This window comes from Falco naumanni, chromosome 2, assembly GCF_017639655.2.
Source record: "Falco naumanni isolate bFalNau1 chromosome 2, bFalNau1.pat, whole genome shotgun sequence".
NCBI lineage: Eukaryota > Metazoa > Chordata > Aves > Falconiformes > Falconidae > Falco > Falco naumanni.
This window is the reverse complement of record NC_054055.1, coordinates 20,936,572-20,957,708: the sequence shown is the minus strand read 5'-3', so window position 1 is coordinate 20,957,708 and position 21,137 is coordinate 20,936,572. Positions and strand designations below refer to the sequence as shown.

The 21,137-nt window shown below is 41.0% G+C and overlaps 1 protein-coding gene across 3 annotated transcripts in view; it reads right to left on the bottom strand.

Annotated features, from left to right (window-relative positions):
* The window catches only part of EXPH5 (exophilin 5), a 37,090-nt gene that overhangs the window by 9,529 nt on the left and 6,424 nt on the right, over positions 1 to 21,137 (bottom strand). Inside the window, exons 2-5 of one of the 3 annotated variants that reach the window (XM_040583699.1) lie at positions 9,844 to 10,001; positions 6,675 to 6,819; positions 2,051 to 2,099; positions 395 to 521 (exon numbers count right to left, since the gene is read on the bottom strand). In XM_040583699.1, coding sequence (XP_040439633.1) covers positions 395 to 521; positions 2,051 to 2,099; positions 6,675 to 6,819; positions 9,844 to 10,001 — 479 coding nt within the window. Of the gene's footprint in view, positions 1 to 394; positions 522 to 2,050; positions 2,100 to 4,305; positions 4,589 to 4,657; positions 5,761 to 6,674; positions 6,820 to 9,843; positions 10,002 to 21,137 lie in introns of those variants that run through there. The other 2 variants (XM_040583700.1, XM_040583701.1) reach the window with 2 other exon arrangements.

The following is a 21,137-nucleotide window of genomic DNA, read 5'->3' as shown; positions in this document are numbered from 1 at the left end:
CATAAAACCAGGCCCAGTAATTCATCATTATCAAAATTATGCATGCAGGAAACTGGGAGAAATTCTTTCACATAACTGTATGACTGCACCTAAAGGATGCAATATGGGCTCCTGTCAGAATCAGCAGAGAGCAATGTACACTTTTAAGGTGCGATTCTTCTGAACTGTATCAGTATGAGATGAAATGCACTCTAAGAGTAATCAATGACACATCTTGAAGTCAATGTCAAGCAGACATTTTGCTGTCAGACAAAGCCTGCAAAAAGTAGCCACTGTGCTAGAAAGTAATGACCCATATTTTTACAGCCTCTCTTTTGCAGAAAATTCTCTGAAATCAGTCACACAGTCACTTCTGGCAACATAATATCAGAATAAAGTAAGGACACACACTTACCACTGAAAAACTCTTTCTCCAGCTGTTCATTCCATTCCTGTGTACTTTTCTCCATCATTTCATTTTTGTTTGCACCAAAAGAATGATCACTTGTTTCAGTTGACATTGGGGAATTACACATTTCAGCCTGTAAAAAATGTGAAGGCAACATGATATTAGCTCTACATGTTGGTTCAAATCATGTTTCACATGTTACACCACAAATAGTGTCACAAGTCACAGAGGTCAGTAAACTCTTTGTGGGTCCGTTAAATGCTGCATTATTAAAATATACAACTGAGGACTGTAAGGTTGCATGCATTTTAGAGACTTTTACATATGTAATAAGGAGATTTCCTCATCTTGTCCTCATACCATAGCCTATTTTGGATACATGAGTTATAATGACCTTATAATATAGGGCATCATTTACTTATTTCCTCCATATGCATCCTTACTGCATTGTAGCTTTTAATTTAGTTTTTCCTAATACTTCTTCCTTGACCAGCACATTTTAAAATTCCCACACTGACCTCCCAACAGAGATTCACTGAATCAGTTTTCATATTGCAATACAGCACTTTAGGGGGCTGTGATAGATTACCTTAGCAGTGGGGAAAATGTCATCCTGTTCCCGATCTGTTAAGCTTTAGTTTTAGTTAAGCTGCAGAGGTCCTACCACATCCATATTTCTCTCAGTTCACAGTTTCAGCTGGTAGAACTGCAGACAACTGCTGAACTACTGATGCATTTTAGCTGAGACTCTTCCTCCCTTTTTAAAATAAAAACTCTTACTACTTTCTAGTTCTCAATATTTGTAATATTTCACTTGTCTAGCTACAATAGTCTACTTATAGGCGGGATTCTCTGATAAGATCTTGGTTCAGTCATGTATTAATATAGATTATCCCTTTGTTTTTGAAATATGAGAGAAGAGAGGTGGCCAATTTACCTCCTCTATACCTTTGATTATATACTGTGTACCTTCTTAGTCCCCTCTGTGGTTATACCACACAATTGAAGAGGAGGAAAGATGTGTTAGTAATACAGGGCAATAAACTAATTCAAATAGCAAATATCATCCTTGGAGAAAATCTGTTTATTTCAACAGCATGCACCTGAATTACATCAGAAATAAATCTTGTTTCACCCTTAAACTGAGCTTATGCTTCTAAGGTGGCACATTCAGCCAAAAAATAATTTCCTACTGTCAACATTCACATAGTAATTCTGTACATGGAAATGTTGCAGGAGAGGCTCTAGCTTTCTGCCTGCCGAAGTCAGTTACTCTTTTCCACCCTTGTACAAATGAAAAGAAAAAGTAAATACACGAGATTATTCATTCAGTGTGAGTTTTGCAGGTTGATTACAGTTGCCAAAGTACATGAGGGTTTTGGCCTAGAAAATTATCCATGCAATTATTCCGTCATTGAAAGAGAATTGAAACCTGATCAGAGCTTACTTAGGAAAGCTTTGGACTTCTATAGTTTACAGGGCAAGTTCATTCCACTGTGTTCAATAGGTTCACAACACAGATATTTTACTCAGCGTTTAAAACAGGAACTGCAAGAATACTATTTAAACAGGTGTTATATCAACAGCCTAAACAAAGGGGACTAGCTTTTGAAAAATCTGTGGTTTAAACATTGCTGACAAGAGAGTTGATAAGCTACTCACCGCTGCCATTTCTTCCCCTTCTGAAGATGGACTAGCAGAACTGTCATATCTGTAGGCAGAAGGATTTAAATGTCGGCTTTGAAAAGGAACGTGATGTAATTCTACCAGGTAGTAAATATGCAGCAGTTTCTCTTCCACAACTATTGAGAAGCATCTGAAAAAAGACTGCTCTATGAAGAATCCACGCTTTCCCACAAAAAAGTCCTGCTAACGAAAAAATGCTGGGGAAGCATACCATTCAGTTTGGCCTTGTCAGCTTGCAAATGTAGCTGCACAGCCAAGAATGAGCTCAGCCTACTGATATCTCACTGTCTGCAATAGCCATAAAGTAATTGTTTCAATCCAGCCTTACTTCGTTGGTAGGTACTACTAATAGCCGAAGTTAAATCTGTAAGTGGTTTGCATCTGCAATTCTATTGTATTCTTCTACCATTTCACACTGCACAGAGAGAGTTGTGCTCTGCCCCTGCAAAGGAGGACAGACAGACTGCAGATTGTTTTCCGTGTGAACTCTGGAACTTGCTGCTACTCCCCTGAAATGGCTTTTACTTAGCGATTTTTAACACATGGTAGAAAGCTCATCTGTTTCCTAAGCTATATAGAACTGCAAGGGCTTGGCAGAGAACTAGCTAGAGCGTCTGTGAGTAATGCAGTGGTTAGAACAAGCTAAGAAGCCCTGAACATAAAAGGTATTCTGTTCTATGGGGTGACTTGCAGACATACAAACTAAAATAAAAAACCAAGAACAGGACTTGTCTTCACTGAGTCTATTTGAGTCTGCAGATGCTTATTTTACAACTAAGCAAACCCAGTCCCTTAAAAAGCCCTGAAAGAAATGTTGCTCTGCTCGTGCTTATTGCTAGCTCTTCCTTGTCTCAGAAACTGTTTTTTCCCAGGAAGTTAATTCTTGAGAGAAAGTGAAGTGGGGTAAGACGGTTCTGCTCAGTCCTGTTTGTCTCAAAGTCTTTTTGAATGACCTTGTTCTTAGGCTCTTAAAACCTTCTTGTGCTCCGGTAAACTACTTTATTGTGCTTCAACAGCAAGTATAAACCGGCTTGTTGGCAGGTTCTTTGTGGCCCAGCCTTTCCTCCTGAAGTGCTTTGTCATTTGTTTGCAATGTGCTTGCAGGCAGGGAAGAACAGTTGAAAGGTGCAATTTGTTTTTGCTTCTGTAATTGTGAACTGTAAAACCAGGATTCCTCTCTGACATGGGGTCCAACTGAAACCAAAGGAAACAAGCCTGTTGACCTCAGTGGGCTTCGGATCTGGCCAGACAATCTGAATCTGAAATTCCTAATTTTTCCTCATAGAACCCAGTATGAACAGCCATTAGTTCAGTGGGCTGCTGCTCCCGGGAAAGGAATTTACAAAACCAGGACTCAGAGATGCACGTAGCTCTTCCTTTAAACTAAAATAATGTTGAATATGTTTTAACACTTCTACAGCGAATTAAGAATGAAACTTAGGTTTCAGAGTTTTTACAGTGATTTCCTGCAAACCAAGTTCAATGAAAGCTCGTGGCTTAGCAAGTTACCTTAATTTTAATTATATGCATAACAAAAAGGTAAAAGCTTTGTTAGAAGCTTTCTTCTTCAGCTTTACTGTGCAAAGCCGCTCTACAGTTCTTCCCACTTGGTGCTGTGCTTGGTGTTGCGTTAATTGCTCTTTGCAACGAAGCTACACGAAGCAGATATGTTAGTCAGAAATGTCTTCTGATAGTCTAGGCAAAAATTAACTTTTCATTTGAACCTCTGGCACTATTCTAAATTTCTCCATGTCTTTGTTGTCACTGTTCTTTCAGAAATAACTGGTCATTGCATCCTGCTTTATTTTCCTCCCTGCCAACTTACACAGACAAGGGTATTTTAATCTTTTCCCTATGCCAATCCCTCCACTTCTCAAAGTGTTTCATTATTTCTTCTTAACTCTTTTAAGTTTTGCAGCATTTCAAAATTAAAGTTTTGCTTACTTTCAGAGAAATGTTGCTTAATTTTAGGAAAAAAGTAATTCAGTTTCTTTTTTGGTTAAGAACATTGAACAATGTTTACATTGTTTTGCACACACATGCACACGCACATACATGCTTGTAAACATTATCTATTACTCATAAACAGAAAAGAATTCATAAGTATTTCCCATTGGAAAAATACTACTTCCTATGGAAAATAAGAAATTATATTTTATACTTTTTCATTTATATACATATGTATCTTTTTATGACAACCAAATGTAAGATTAAAAGATGACTCCACTTACTTCTATCAATACTGGTAACAATAATATAAATCCACAAACCAAAATCTGCTGCAAACTAGTATTTTCACCGAGGCACCTGTCTTCTGTAGGCCATCTCCCAATTGTCTAATGTCAGAGTGTAATCCATTTTCTTCTATACTACTCTTATCAGTACTACATAAAAAGCCAGCCAAGCAACAAACATATAACTCATGCTGAAAACATGCTGAAAACACAATTAAACAGCATTTCTTTTCCAGCATGAAACACACTTACATATTAGAAAATAATAAGTATGAATTCAAGAACACCAAACACCTTTGAACCAAGTCATCAAACATTAACTACCTTCAGACTACAGTTACAAAGTTACCTTTTACTAGCATCTTCTGTATCTCCACATAAGCATTCTCTTTTTTGCAGCATCCATAATTTATTCTTACAGCAAAACACCACCGCAGCTGATGAAACTGTCTCTCCAGTACAGAAAGGACCCTCTAAACAGCCATTAATATTTAGCTATTTCAAAGCTTCTGCCGGTCAAGCTTACTTACAGGATTTACGGTGCTGCCTCCTATTGTATTTCACTAGCTCTCCAAAATAACTCTACCTGTGAGAGGCAGATTATTTTAGTGCTTTGTCTATGCATAAAGCAAACCACATGCCACGGCAACACCTAGAAGAGGGTGGGGGAAGTTTTCGACAGAGAGGCGTGACTAGAAAATGTAGCAATCAGCTCAGTTACACGTCAGGATTGACTTGTTTATTTTTCAAGCTGTGCTCGGTAAGAAATCAAAGGCATCTGAGCCTGAGACAAGATAGATTTTTTTGTAGAAAAGCCAGATAAACACATACTAGAAAAGCTGACGCAATGAGTAGGCACGGTTTATTTTTTTGCCTTCTTAAATTAAGAAATCGTTTCAATGCTTAGATTCTACAGCAAAGCCTTGACCTTCACTTGTGCATGGGCTACCTTAAAGTGCACCAGGATAAAGCGCTCTTGAAACCTGATTCTCAGTCACACAAGCCCGCCTTTATTCTGCATGGAGGCCTGTGGTCTGGTGTTGGTGTGTCCCAACGTGAAGGGCTTTACCATAGAATCATAGAATCGTTCAGGCTGGAAAAGATCTTGAAGATCGTCGAGTCCAACAGCTAACCTAGTCCACCACTAAACCCTGTCACAGGAAAGAGGAGGGAGCAGATGACGTGTAGAGAGCAGTGTTAAAACTTCGCAAATTTTTTTTGTATGCTGCGATGCTACGTAGGAGAACTGTTACCAGTAAACATCCGCAAAGCTAACCTCATGGCCTCTATTCAAACCTCTCCTTAAATCTCCTGCTGCTTTGACAGAAACACAATGGCAAGCTTCTGTGTTACAAAATCTATGGTATCAGACTAACCATCATTTCTTTAGAGGCTTGCTGTCATTGTTTATTATAGCTGTTCCTTGTCTCAGCGTCATGCCACCTAGGAGCCCCAGGCATGGCCCAGAATACCAGCCGGAGACTCTCTAAACAGAGTGAAAATCAGCTGTTTGTGCCAAAGATCTTGCAGCTTCCTACTCTGATTTCACAGCACTTAGATTGCACAATGCACCTTTACCTATGATTGTCAGTCCCAAGCATTACCCCAAGATGCACATAAAAATACTACTACTTCACTCAGGTGTTGCCAACATACAGGACCATACCAGGACCAAAGTTAGAAGAGTCAGCCTAACTAGCTAAGTGTAGCCCCTGCCGCCCAGTTCCCTCTGAACAGCAGCTTTAACCCTGTGGATGGCAAGAGAGAAGGATGCTCTTCAAACAGCAGCTCCAGTGCTGCATATAAGACCATCTTTAGTTCAGATCCAGTTGAAACCAAAGCCCTGTTGAAGTACAGAAGACAAAAGCATCACAGAACCACCCTCTTTGCCCAACTACAGCTAAAGCTGCAGGCCTGACTCTAAGCTGCCTCAGGGCTAGAAATGGTGGGAACTGATGCAGCAGAGCTGCCTGGGGCTGGTACTCTCTGCCATGGCCTGCGAAGACTATGCTTTCCTGTTATATCACAGCCATAGGGCACTAGATCCCCATGCACCTTACACTTTGTCCTCTTGAGAGGGCATTAAATAGGATGCAGCCGCTGCGAAGTCTAGGGGCTCTCATATACTTAAAACCTTTATGCAAAACCTGAGCAAAATATATTTAGCCAAAAGACTTTACCTATTACTTGCCACTTATCTTCTGACACAGAACAGATAATCTTTCATTACATGACCAAGTAAAATCTCAGCGAGGTGAAAGGCAAGAGACTGGAAAAATAATTTAAACAAATTTTTCTAAGCAAAGCACAACAATTCATAGACTTTTTAAAAGCTGGACATAATGTATGTTCTGGTTATAGCTCACCGTGGTTGCTGCTGAGTCTGGTTTTTCCTTGATTTTCTAAAGGAGAAAAGCCAAGCAAAAGGTGATCTGAAGCCCAGAAAGGAAGCTGAAGTGCTCTTTTGTGCTTGAGGATTTGTACGGGATGACATTTTTAATTCTTTATGATCTAAAAATAGTGTAAAAATTGTATTTGTTTCAATTTCTTACTAAATACAGCATTAAAATATATAGTAAAAGTTACATCTTCATAAACAATTGTCTTTTGCTTACCTTTTACACCAGGAAAATCCAGGTTTTTTGACATTTTTGGATAGACTGTGTGACATAGTGGTTTATAATGACTAACTAGAACACTAAGAGAAAGATAAACAGGTTTAAAGTTTCCAAAAGTATTACTGGTTTTGGGTGATGCGAGATAAATGATGCTTATTTTCAGAAAGTAAGCCGCATTCAACCATTTGAAAACCTGAACCATTTTAAAATACAGTCAAATTAGATGTTTGAAAATTCAGGCACCCACAATCATTAGTCACTTCTTTTCACCTTTGTAAGAAAGATAAATATGACAACCCTGACTATACAATGGTGTAATAGACTGTAATGTAACTACATAACAGTAGTTCAGACTAAGATATCTTCTGTATCATAACAGCTCTATGATGGGAATTCCATGGCCACTGGAGTACATTTTTTCTGCTACAAACTGCATATCAGAATTGTGTTGTAAATGCACTATATCATGAATGATTTCTTCATTATGGATAAGATTTGATTTCTTCAGATGGAACATAAACCCAGCCTGCCTGTAAAAGCAGCTGGCAACCGGTGTGAAGGAAAGGATAAGTATTGCTCACAGATTAGGGAAAGAAACTGCAGGGTCTGCTATTAAAACATGCCACAGGAAACTGGAGGACATAAGGAAATAAGACTTCTTCACTCAGGAATAAGGCACTGTATCTTTTTTTCCATTGAAAACATTACATGCCTGAAACAATACAACAGCCTGAAAATGGCTCAACCAACGCCTGTAGGGAGAAAGCAAAACCAGAAATGACAGCAAAGTGTCACAGATAACAACAGCAAGGGGCAGCATTTTGGACCTAGTCCAAAATGAAGTGAATAATTAATGTAATGTGATTTTAAATCTTGTGTGTAAGGCTTTCACTTCGGTGACAATCATTGTGTATTACAAAATGCTGCATCCTTTACCCCTTTCAGAGCCTAACCCCTTGGTGGCATTGTTTTCACTTGACAATGAAGGTGACATCAGGAGAGTCCTAATAGCCTGGATGGTCAAGGGATGTAGACAGGGCAAGGCTTGCAGGTAGAAGTACCACCTTTTGTTAAACCAACTTACACAGTTGGAAATACCAGACAAGCCTCGGAGGCATGTAACCCCTTCTTCAGATCTGAAATAGAAACAGCAGCTTTCAAAGTTAAATACCAGAGAACAATTATGCAGACTTTATTTAGCTACTATATCAATTAGATCATTTCTGAAAGAGAAAAATAGTTGATGGCTGTGGACTGGAGGGGATGTTTGGGAAAAACAGTCAGGACAGACAGAGATCTGTTCTGTATAGGTCTGTAGTATCAGGAAAATTTTTAGGGTTTCACTTTTCTTTCGAAATACATGACTCTGCTTTGAGGTGCTATGAAGCACAAATAGAAGGCGCTCAATGAAGGACATGCAAAAATGTGAATGGAATAAAAGCACATATTATCCATGAAAACTATCTGGATGGAAGATGAAAAAAGACAGTACAGAATGCCGTGCTTCGTATAGAGACACCATGTTTCTTGTGCATGTCCATTTTGGATGGGCAACAGAACCTGTGAAGGGAGATCTCCGGAAGTTGCTTCCTAGTCAGCCCAACTTGCCAGGCTTTGTCACCCACCCTGATAATCAGCACTGGCATGCCTTTAGCCCAGTGTTACTAGGAAAAGTCTTCCACTGGTACAGTCAAATCTCTTTCACCACATCCAGATTACCTATGTATTCCAAATGTCATTTAGGTGCCTGTAGTTTCTTTAAGAAAACTAGGTAAAACTGAAACAGGTTTTTGTGCTGGTTTTGTCTGGGATAGAGTTAATTCTTTCCACAGTAGCTTGTACAGGACCATGTTTCGGATTTTTGCTGAGAAAAGTGTTGATAATGCAGAGATGCTTTTGTTACTGCTGAGCAGCGCTTGCACAGAGCCAAGGCCTTTCCTGCCTCTCACCTCATGCCCATAGCGAGTGGGCTGGGGGGGCACAAGGAGCTGGGAGGGGACCCAGCTGGGAAGCTGACCCCAACCAAACAAAGGGATGTTCCAAACCGTATGATGTCATGCTCAGCAATAAAAAGCTGGGGGAATAAGAAGGAATGGAATGATGGTGTTTGTCTTCCCAAGTAACTGTTACGCCTGACAAAGCCCTGCCCTCTTGGGGATGGCTGAACACCAGCCTGCTGATGGGGAGTGGTGAACAAATTCCTTGTTTTGCTTTGCTTGCACACACGGCTTTTGTTTTACCTATGAAACTGTCTTTATCTCAGCCCATGAGTTTTCTCACTTTTACCCTTCTAATTCTCTCTCCCATTCCATCGGGGGGCTGGCGGTGGGGGGTGGGGTAGGGGAGTAAGCAAGCAGCCATGTGGTACTTAGCTGCCAGCTGGGGTTATACCATGACATTTTTGTACAAAGTAAACATCACTGCTTTGACTGGGAAACCACCACTAAATTTGCTGTAATTACAGCAACTTCATCTTGATTAAGAAACAATTTTTTTCTACAGTGAGGACAATCAATCACTGCAACAAGCTCCCTGGGGATGTGGTGGAGTGCCCATCACTGGAGGTTTACAAGATGTGACTGGACAGGGTGCTAGGCAATCTCATCCAGGCTCCCTTTCCCACCAAAGGTTGGACTAGGTGATCTTCTGATGTCCTTCCAACCTGGGCTGTTCTATGATTCTAACTATGGGATAAGAACACCAGGGATTTTGCATTGTGGCTCCCAGCTGTGCTTTTAACAAAATCTGCTTAAAGAAACATAATCTTTTTGAAAATATATGTTTGGTAAAACTTTGACATGAGAAGAAACTCAATGCAATTTCAGAAACTCCTTAGCTATCACATTCTGAAATGCTCTAAGACACTGGTTTGGTGACCATTGTCATGTATATAAAGAAATGGAAAAATGCAACTCACTGGTGGTTTTGCTCTTCCTTAGCCGGTGTTCTAATGGTGGTTTTAGCATTCTATTGACATCAACGTAATTCTGAAACTTTTTTCTTTGTATTTCTTCAAACCATTCTCCAGTCACTCCCTGCAGCCCTGTTTCAGACTTCTTTCTTTTCAAAAGTTTGCTAGAATGGAAACAAACAAAGAACAATTTATTTTTAAGCCATTTTAGATATTACAGGCACATCATTAGGAACTCTCCCTCTTGTGCATTTAAGCATTTACAGTATATTTCTACATATAATCACTTTGTGAACGATACAGTGTAACATGATACATTCACAGCAATCACATGAAAGTTTTAGTGACAGCAGAATTTCTCCAACTTAACAATAAGATTATGTGTCCAGGTTAAGTGGACGACTCATATGTTTGCATTATTCTCTGCCTTGAAGAAGTGCGTCCTTCTTCCTTGCAAAAAATGAGGTAATAATTCATAAGCATTAATAAACTAAGAAAGTAAGATTAAGTTCAGCCAATAATTGAATTAGAATAAATAATACTCTAACAAAACAGTTCTTGAAATATTTATTCACTCGTTTAAGCAGAAGCAATAACAAGATTATTCTGATTTTCAAGAGGAAGCTCACTGAGGCCCAGACGGTGAGGTGCCCACCACACATTTTCTATGTAAAGGAGGATAATAAATTGTGAATTCAGCTAATAGGTATTCACGCAACGTGTTCAACAAGTTTATCACATATTCCTCTTTCCCTGCTGTATAGTGATTCTGCCTGTCTTTAATATGTATGGAAGCAACTAATAATGAACGTGAATGTTCTGCCACACAGAGGCGAAGCCTGAACAAACTACACACATGTGGCTGCAACTGAAGAAGCAGTTTAGTAGCAAGTTAGGTTTTAGACCAAGAAGTCACAGGAATGCATTGCTTATCTGGACGTAACAGGGTACAGTCGCAAAGGAGTTGGAATGACACACCGAGTTACTAGTTTTCAAATTACATTGCAGAAGTGCCTAAAGTAGAGATACAAATGCAACAGATCCACACCCCAACTGATTGTGACGGCAACAGAACTAGACTTTGTGCATCTGGAGATGTAGTGCCAATGTTTTAGCACAGCTTTGAAGTAAATTTTCTACCTTAATCAGTGGTAGAAGCCATGTCTAGGAATACAGATGTTCTCAGAGAACATGCATTAGTTCATTAAAAACTCATACTCTCTGAGACACCATTACTTCACAAAACAAGATTAATTATCTAGGCTGGAAACAATGCTTTTCCACCTGGAACTGATACAGTTACATTGTCCATACTAGCACCTACTGTTCACCTGGTGGCATGTGAAGAACAGGAGGACAGGGGAGAGACATTTTTGGTAAATGAGTGAGTAATTCCCTTGAAGTAGATTACACAGAGACAGGCACAAGTACTAACCATTTGAAATAAACTCATTACAAAGGCAAACATGTTACTCATCGCAGATATTACCGCACCACGGGCCTGACTAAACACGGTGCAGGCCACCTGCAGCGGGGAAGGCTGCCGAGCAGCGACAGGGCCAGGAGGAGATGCACGAAGCGCTCTCAGCAGCGCCAAGTTCATACCTCACTGCTGGGGCCTGGGCAAGGGGCGCCACGGCACCAGGCGCAGCGAGAGCACAGCGGTATGTCGGGAGAGGCTGCTGCCACGGCGGCTGCCCGGAAAGCAAGGCCACAGCAGCTCAGCTGGCGTCCCCAGCGTGGAGACCGGCTCCCACGAGGCTCCCCGGTGGCCTTTCCCAGCGCGGGTAGGCCGGGTGGGCTCGGCCCGCAGAGGGGCAGGCGGGGCCGGGCGCACCCGCCCGGGATGGGGCACAGGCGCCCCCTAGCGACCGCCGCCGCCCCCGCGCTGCTCCCGGGACAGCCACGGGCCGGCCGCGGGCGGGCTGACTTGGGTGGCGTTAAACATCCCTGTCCTATACGTTGATGCGTTCCGAAGAGGAGGAAAAAAAAAATACACAAACGCCACAGTTACTCTAACATCGACCCTATCGGGCATTGCACGAACATGCCTTTCACTGAAAATTCCATTAAAAATCTTGCACAAACACCGACATGAATATTTAAACACTGTGAGGTCTTTACTGGCACATGCCTGGTGCTACCTGCAGTCATTATCTGTGAGCGTGCCGCTTTGGAACTGCGCTGTCACCCCCTACTCAGGAAATAAATCCTTTAAATCGCTTGTGCGTATTTATACTTGCACACATGTAGGCCCATATACTGAACCCTAGATACATCGTTATGTGAGCGCCGAATAATACTAATACAATACATAATATGTAATTGCAATATTGCATGACTATTAAATATTTCTCATTTGCAATGACTCCCTGCCAAACCACATCATTTCCCTGTATACCTGCTCTGTCAAGTCTACAAGTCCCTTCATGATACTAATGAATGACAGTTGTGAACCAGAAGGAAAGCCCGTCTCAAGAAACAATTACAGCAGAAGATGGTATCTGCAGTCAGTATTGCAATGAACTTGCCTTTGAGGCAGCGCTATTGTTACTTGGATTGCAAATTATATATTGAGACACTGCTCCGTAGGAGTGTCAAAACACCTAATGCCCTCTAAACCAAATGTACTAATCCAGCTTCCCTGTCTGCTCCATCCATCCTGCCGCCTCATTTCTCCACAGCCACTTTGGATGCACGGAGCTGCTTCCTTTTGAGAGGAGACACCACCACTGTGGGTGGGAAAAGTAACCATAAGCTGTTACAGGATCAAAGGCAACTCCATTCCCCGGATAACTTACAGGAGACTGCTCCACAAACTGGAGCAGGCAACAAGCCTAAATGACCTCACAGGCTACACCTTGTGTTACCTTTTCCCATCTATTATCCTACACAGCATCTAAACTAATGAATCATTCGGGAGCAATTCCTCTGCGCTGTTTTTAAAAACATCTCTTCCTTATTGGCACAAGGATGTCCCAGTATTTTATACAGACATCTCCAGGGAAAAGTTAACCTAAATGTTTGGATGTACTTTCATGTGGGTTATCATAAATATTGTGAAAAGAGCTATAGCCTGCCCCTGCCACTTCCTGTTAGGGTAATAAGGAGCCTTAACTGCTACTGTAAGAGGAAAGGTATTTTCTCCACCATCTTCATCCTGAATATAAAGCAGACGACAGATATGTAAGGTAGTAGAAACTGGGTTGCCAAATAGGACATCTGAGGACACCTCTGCTGTTTGCAGGGGACAGAGGACTCAATTCCACTTTTGCCAAAGCAGAAATTATGATTCCTATTGATTTCAGGAGAAGCAGGATCTGGCCCTAAAGGACTCTTACCACACGGCTCATGAGAAAACAGATACACAGCAACCACCAAGCACAAGGAATTGCACCGGGTAAAGGTGCAGACCAGTATTTACTCACTGGATCACAGCTCTCATGTCTGGGAATACAAGGCTGGAAGGACTGCAGATAAAAATAGTGCCAAAAGCATTAGATAAAAACGATGGCAGGGCAGATAATCTGCAAAACCAGTTACCTAAAACAAGCTTATGCCTTTAGTCTGTTTATATTCCTTACTTTGACAGTGAGAAAAGGCTAGAAATATTAAAAAATAGTGCCTGAAGAACCAGTTCTTTCCTTTTTTTTTTTTTACTTCATCTTACTGCCTTCCCACTGCTTTATATGTTATGCCGCACTGGTGAACCATGCATCTCTATCATTTCTATGGCCAGTTAAATTTCTAGAAAACTCTAGCTGTTATCACAGCCATGGGTAGCTCTAAAATGCATATGCAAGAATATTTTCTTACTTATAGTTCCTTATAATTTTATAAAGATAATTTAAAGACATACTTTCAAGTTATCATTTGAAAAAAAAAAAAAAAAAAAGAGGGGGGGAGAAATACTACTGATAACGGCAAAGACTACAACAGCTGAAGTGATTAAAAAAATTCCTATCCACCATTTAATCTAAACATATAACAGCAATAACAACATTCTGGTTTCCAAGGTGCCAGAGATGCTCCTGTGGCAGGTTAATCCTACCAGGGAGAAAAATAATGATATGCAGAGCCAAGATACTCTTTCCTAGCACATCAGACACACAATAGATCTATTTTTTAAGGCAGTCTTTATTCTTAGTAGCTGGTATATTTTTACTCACATTAAAGCAATCTTTTGTTTATTTTTATTTCTTACCCTTTTCTGTTTGTCTAATGTCAATAAACCAAGTCAGCTTCAGTAAAACATTACACAGAAGTAGATGAATCAGAGACAAAACCTGACTAATGTTTTGGTTGCACACACTACAAGACAATGTAAAAAGATATAACTGAAAATGTGCTGATCTTTTCTTTGGCTTTTATATGTGTAAAATTAAGCATTTCTGCAGTAATTCTCTGAAAAATCAAGGCCTCCTCTATTTTGATGAACAAAATGTTGTGTTAGCAATAATGCTTGAATCTAACCTGCCAGGTCATTGCTAAGCAACCACTCAGATTTGATTTTCTCTTCCCTCAAAACACCGGTTTTCTACTTAAGTCTACATCCTTTCAATTATTGCTACTGCTGCTGTCATTTTTGTTATTTTGTTGATTTTATAGTGCCCATTAACCCATTAAGTTGCCTACAGAAGATATATTTGTCTGAGTATGTCACCAATAAAACTAAAGATGTGTCTGGGCAAAGTGAATGTGCCACAACAAGGAAAATCAAAAAGTGTGTTGGTTCAGTGTTCCTTTCTGACCACGACCTAAATACCAATAAATGTAACGGAAGGACTTTCACTGTCCTGAGCAGGCACCAGGTCAGGCTGCTGGAGAGTCACCTAGTGGTGACACTCCTGGGTGGAAAGAAGTAACGTAAGTAAGTACCAAGAAAGGTTCACCTCAAGGACAGGGGAAACGCTTCACAGCCCAGAATTGAACTGTATGGCATATGTTTTCAATCCCACTTTGATGGGTGCATTAAGTTGCCAGCTCACAATTATCCATCCCTACATATTTAGATCGCAGAAATGTGCAAAACCAGGAGATGGAAGTGGGGAGAAAGTGAAAAGGGAATGAATTTTCCCTAGTTATCCCTCCCAGGCTGTTCGTTTAATAGGCAGAAGTACTTTAAACACAAAGATACCACTTCTGCACACAATTTTGATACCCATCCTGTAGCACCCTTCCAAGCAGCAGCAGAAGCAGATAGCTGCAGACAGTAAATGTCAATAGGTATCAGATTCACACATTAACTCATGTCATGTGTGTCAGGGATACAGGTGGGGAATATGTGCGTTAATGGGAAAACATCTTTTCCACCCTTACTGAAGTTTCACCTTGTCTGCTCATGGGGAAAATCCTTCCATTTCCAACTCTTTTCTTTTTAATTAAAAAGTAGAAAATGCACAAAATGTGACATTATTACACTACCTTTATTCAGCAGATTTACTCTTTTAAATTAAAGCTTATCACTTGCTTTGAGATAGCCTAATACAGTGGCAATGTGTACATTCATTACACACAATCCACAAAGACAACGAAACTATCAGGATACATGAAACGTTCTCATCAGACTCCCACTATGTGTTGAATACTTCCTTCCACTCTATAACTCACAGTGACTTTTGTGTCTACTACTTTTTAACTTAAGCACCATCTGCAGAGTGGCTAAAAGTTATCTCTGTTTTTTTTGCAAAGCATTAACTTCTCATATTAAACTATATGAAATTAATATACTGCAGATTATTTACTCTAGCTGCTCTTTTCCTTCACCAAGTCCAACACTCCATTTCTGCCTGAAACTTTTGTCAGTTCCCCTGGGCAAGAGCACAGACTGACATTTTCCTTTGAAACAGAAAACTAGGAAATGTTGTAAGGGCATGGACGAGGTTCATGCTCATGCTGACCACGTAACTCCTCTCTGCTCTGGCAGCTCATGAATCAGAAGTTCTCAGTCTAAACCTCAGAAATCAGCTCAGTGACTGTCTTCGTGAAGTTTAGTTTTTAAAGCACAGAGCATTGAAAACTGAGATCACAGGAGCTGAGGGTGATTAATCACCCATGTCAAGCTGTAACAATGCCTCAAAACATTACTTGTAACATAAAACTATTTCTTGAGCTGCTACCCTGGGGTTTACAGTGAAAACATTATTTCAGCCCTGCTGGAACAAACAGAAAAGACTAATAAGTATCTATCTTTTAATTGAGTTTCTACATACTTAGAATACGAAAGCTTTTAGTCCTCTGGGCAGCTAGTAAACAGGAGTGTATGAGTTGAAATACCACTAGTAATGTCACAATTGTCAGTGACTCTCCAGCTTGGGCAAATTCTGTCATTTCCTCTACAGTGAGTGTGAAACAGGGGAAAGGTCCACTCAAATGTTTTACTGATGATTTACAATCTCTCTGTACAGGCTGCAAATGACAGGTCAAAACCAAAAGAGTGTTACTTTATTATGCTGTCAATGCTCACAAGCTACCTACCAATATTATATGATAATAACAAAACAAATCTATGATGCAATGGAAAGGAAGGCAACCTATCATTTTTAAAGTGTGTCACATAGCTTCTGAATGGTAGTAATTAATATTTCTAATGAAGATGACTTCATTAATAGGAATTTCCATTAGCATTATTACATGCTAATAGGTGCAATGGACATAATTATCCATGTAAAGATTCTGATTAGCTTGCAGGGATAGATGTAGTCTCAATCCAAAAGCATCGCATGACAGGAGTAAGTTTTGGGTCCCTGAATTTCTGTCCTGGAAATCTTACGAGGAAATGCAGATGTATACCATGTGTGTGACACACGATGGGTTGGAAGGCTGGGGATCAGGTCGTCTTAGGCCCTTCAGTAAATCTGAAGCTAATGATTAACAGCAGACATGCTTACTCTTCCAGGGTAAAGCTGCTAGTTGATTATGAGACCTTTTATAAATATTGACAGCATGCAAATAGACAACCATCTATGCAAGTAATTTACAGCTCAGCCATGTATTATAAATTCACTGCCTTACAAATACATACAATGCAGATGCTATTCCTCCTGTTATTGTATGACTTTCTTTATGCAAAACATTTCCTAGGTAACAATATAAGGGGAAAAACAAAAAAATGGACACAGGCCAGATGGGAACTCTGAATGAGGGGAATTGGTTTTAAATGAAGACCAAGGTCTCACCTCTGCAAGCAGGTTTGTGTATGATACCCCATGGGTCTGAATAGAACTCTAAAATTGAGAGGCTCCAGACAGGCTTGGACTTTTGTTTATAAAGAGCTAAGCTTGAAGCCTAGGGCTCTCAAAATACACCTTTGCAATCTCAGGTGATTGTGCAGAGCCTTACACAGAGCTGAGTTAGTCCTGGTCAACAGAAATACGACAGAAGGTCAGAGTGCACCTGCACACAATTTATGTGTTACTGTAACACAAAAGCCCTGTTTACATTGCTTTAAATTAAGGGAAGCAGTCATAAGAATGAATGTAAGCTCTAAAAGTTGTCACAGTGGATGTTTCTCATTTGGAAATATAAAGCTTATATACATGTATGTAATGAATACTTACACAGATCCTCTGCTCTAGTAGCTTAGAATGTCATAATTTATCACAACTCTTCCACTGGAAATAGAAAATATTATAGTATAATAATACTTTAAATATAATAATAATAATATATATTATTATTATATATAAACATATATTTAAAAGCATGCAATATAAACATATATTTAAAAACATGCAAATCTATAATGCAGGAAGAAACAGACTGCAGAGCGTCCCAGCCACACTGAAGCAGCTTTGCTTGACTGCAAGCTCTCTCCCCCTACACCTAGAAATCCAAAGACAGGGCAAGCAGAAGTATTGCAGTTCCTTGATTATTCCAACCACAAATTGAACTGTATAATTTATGTGCAATAAAGTGTAAACAGACTGTACTTTTCATCATGTACTCTTAGCTTTTGTTTTGTGGTTTTGGTGTTTTAGTTTGGTCCTGGTTAGTATGGTACCGGTACATATACCTATATATTTCTGAGGTAAGACTGATAAAAAGAATATAGTTTCTGGTAGGAATTCAAAATGCAGGCATTGAAATACAGCTTATTACATTTAACAGTGTTAATATAATAATCTAGCTCCAAAGAAGGATTAGAAATATGTTTCCTGTGAACATTTAGATACACACATCCTCAGGAAAAAGTCTCAATTTTTCCCTACCTGCTTTAATGCATTTTTTACATGAAATATGTAAGCTTTGAAACTTTTCAGGCTGCCAGCTTTAGGGCACTAAGTCACTTTTCAATTTAAAACAAGTACAGACAAGACTGAACTGAAGTCAGTCTTTAGTCTATATAGTCCTGCGTGCAAGTTAGGGAACACAGAAGAAAATGGGGTCTCTGTGCCCAAAGCTTAAAACTCCATTGGGCCAAACTCCACTTGATTTGAAAACTAGATTCAGAGAGAAAAGATATTTTAAAGGATGATTAAATTCAGTGTATGTAAATCACTGACAAAAACTAAATTTTAAAGACGAAAAGGAGATGGATGCATGCAACATTATTCAGAATGGTTTCTGACACAAACAAATGAATGTCAGCTGAGGCTTCGACACACAGCCCAACAAGCTTTGCTCTCAGCCATTGGTGGGGTCTCTCCAAGAGCCACGTCCAGGGATGGTGCAGGTGGTGGATGTCTAGAGGGACCCAAGAATCTGAAGTATCTCAGGGACCAAACCCAGCAAAATTCCAGGGCCCCAGGCTTCATTCACCACAGAAAGCACGTGCTGCAGACTTCGGCAGGACTACAGGACACACGTAACCTGAACACACTACCGGAGCACAGCACTGCCAGTGCCAGGGGAGGTATCCAGCCACTCAACATGAATCTGACACATTTCTATGCAACATTTTTTTGACTTTCTGGCATAACCAATTTAGTATTTCTGGAATATGTGTGAGGACTTGAAGGTGTTGGGACACAGACAGTGTGTAGAACCTGTCAGCACCTGAAAACATTTCTGGGGTCCTTTCAAGGCAGCTCACTGCAGACTGATACTCATTCCTTTCCTTACAGCAATGACAGGCAGTGCATGTTACACTTCACTGGCATTACCCTCCAGAAGCCCAGTGACTCTGCTGCACGTGCCACTGGCATTACAAACTTCTGACATCTATGAGAAAGCTGAGCTAAAGTGAGAGTGACCATACTTTGTTGATGTTTTCAGCATTTCAGACAGTTCTCCATGCACCTCCATGACTCTCTGCTTGCTTAGTATGGAAAGCTGTTTTCTACCTGATGTTCCCACTGATGTCAATTATTAACTTCTGCATTTGAATTGCAGAGGAGACAGAGGGTGTTGAGAACACAGAGACATTATTATCGGAAAGGTCAAACCTAGGAAGTGCACAGACTTCTTGCAAGGTGTACAAGTCCTTAACTGGGTCACAACTCCATAGAAACCCTAACAGATCAGACTGTTCTGCATTAGCTGTTCCAGAATAACTCCCCATATTGACTGCCTACTCGGTAGTTAATGCTAGCTTGTACTGCTGTCTGACCATTTACTCTTGAAGTCTGTTCAATTTATCCATATAGACAAAGCTCAATTAATTCTCCTTTCACCATTAAGCCTGGATTTAGAAAATGTCTACCTGTGGGCTTAAGAGTAAGCCTTGGCTTAGACCTCATCAGTTTCAACAAGTGTCTTCCTTTTGGCAGCCCTAGTGACATCAGAAAGTCAGCAAGGTAATAATAATAATAGGAATTATTATGATGATTTTCACTTTTACAGTATTTTGTCACTTGAAAATGCTAACATTAGTAGTTTGAACCCTGGCATAAGCCTATGTTTGAATGACCATGGGTGAAAATGCCCTGAGCATGTCCTTCCCGCTCCTGTGGGTTTGGCCGCCTGGGCCCAGGGCCAGCTTGGAAGGAGCATAGCTGGTGGCCTTGGAGAAAGCTGTTGGGAAGACAGCCAGAAGCCTCGCAAGGGCCACCCCTACTTGCCCCAGGAGCTGCTTTTAAACGGGGAAGCTGCCTCACTGGGCCTTGCCGCAACTACAGCCCCAGACACGTCCTAGCCTTGATCCCTGGACTGACATCCCAACCTAGCCTCAGCCCAGCCATCACAGGGCCAGGGATGACCCTGGTCACCATCGTCACCAGGCCTGACCCTGATGTGACTTCATGGCTTGACCATGGCCCTGCACCATCACCACAGCCCTGCCCCGTGACCAGCAGGCTGCGGCGACCTGGCTGCCCTCACCAGGCCTGACCCTGACTCAGCCCCACGGCCTGGCCTGGGCCCTGCCACACCACCATGGCAGTTGGGCCACGGCTGCCCTGTCTCGCGGGGTGGGACAGGCCCTGGCAGCATGGTCCTGCCCTGCCAGCCCTGTGGGGAGCCCCCATGGCCCCAGTAACATGAAGAAAGAAGAAAAATAACGTGAAGAAAGAAGAAATACATTAAGTGCACTACCAGACAGGCTCCTCCAAACGTAACACACCTGAAAAGGTGCTTCTGGGTCTCGTTCTGCTGCCACACACACTGTAGAAACCCCCTTGCTCTCAAACATAAAGTGCAAAGCTTTGGAGGAAGGGATTGACCTTTTGTTAGCACTGAAAGTAGTTTACTACGAAAAGACAAGACCAACAAGCTAGCAGCAATGCCAGTCCAGACCCTGTTCTATAGATGTAAAACTGGAGTTACACCTCAGACTTCATATTAGTTAGCCCAGATGCACAGGACTAAAAATCAAAACAGAAAATGGCACATGCCGTGCCCACCTGCCCCTGACTGTGACTGCCCAGTCTTCCTCAGCTCACATGGAGCCCCAGTCCTCGACCCCAGGCCCCACCGCAACACAGGATTATTAAAAAACAGCAATGAGGAAGCAACTTGATAGACAACTTAATTGCCTTTGGTTTCAGTACCCCCGCTCAAACAAGGGGAGTCCCAAAGTGGGATTATTTATGACAGTAATTGCTTACCAAACTGAGTAAAGGTTTTTAAACTACAGTCTTCCCTGCCATTCTTCCTTCCATTTACACTTCTTTAGCATATTAGCACTTCAGGGCTTCAAGGACCTGTTTACATAAGTGTTCTCAAACCACTAAACATGCCAGTGGCACAGTATCAGCAATAAATAATAATAGTAACTCCTCCACAAACAAGACACAATAGAACACTTGTGCCCTGAAACATCCCGGGGCGGAGTATCTCTTAGGAAAGAATTTCTTTATTAATGCTTTGTTCAGATAGGGAGCTCCACTGGAACAACAATACACCCAAATGGTGCTGTCCTG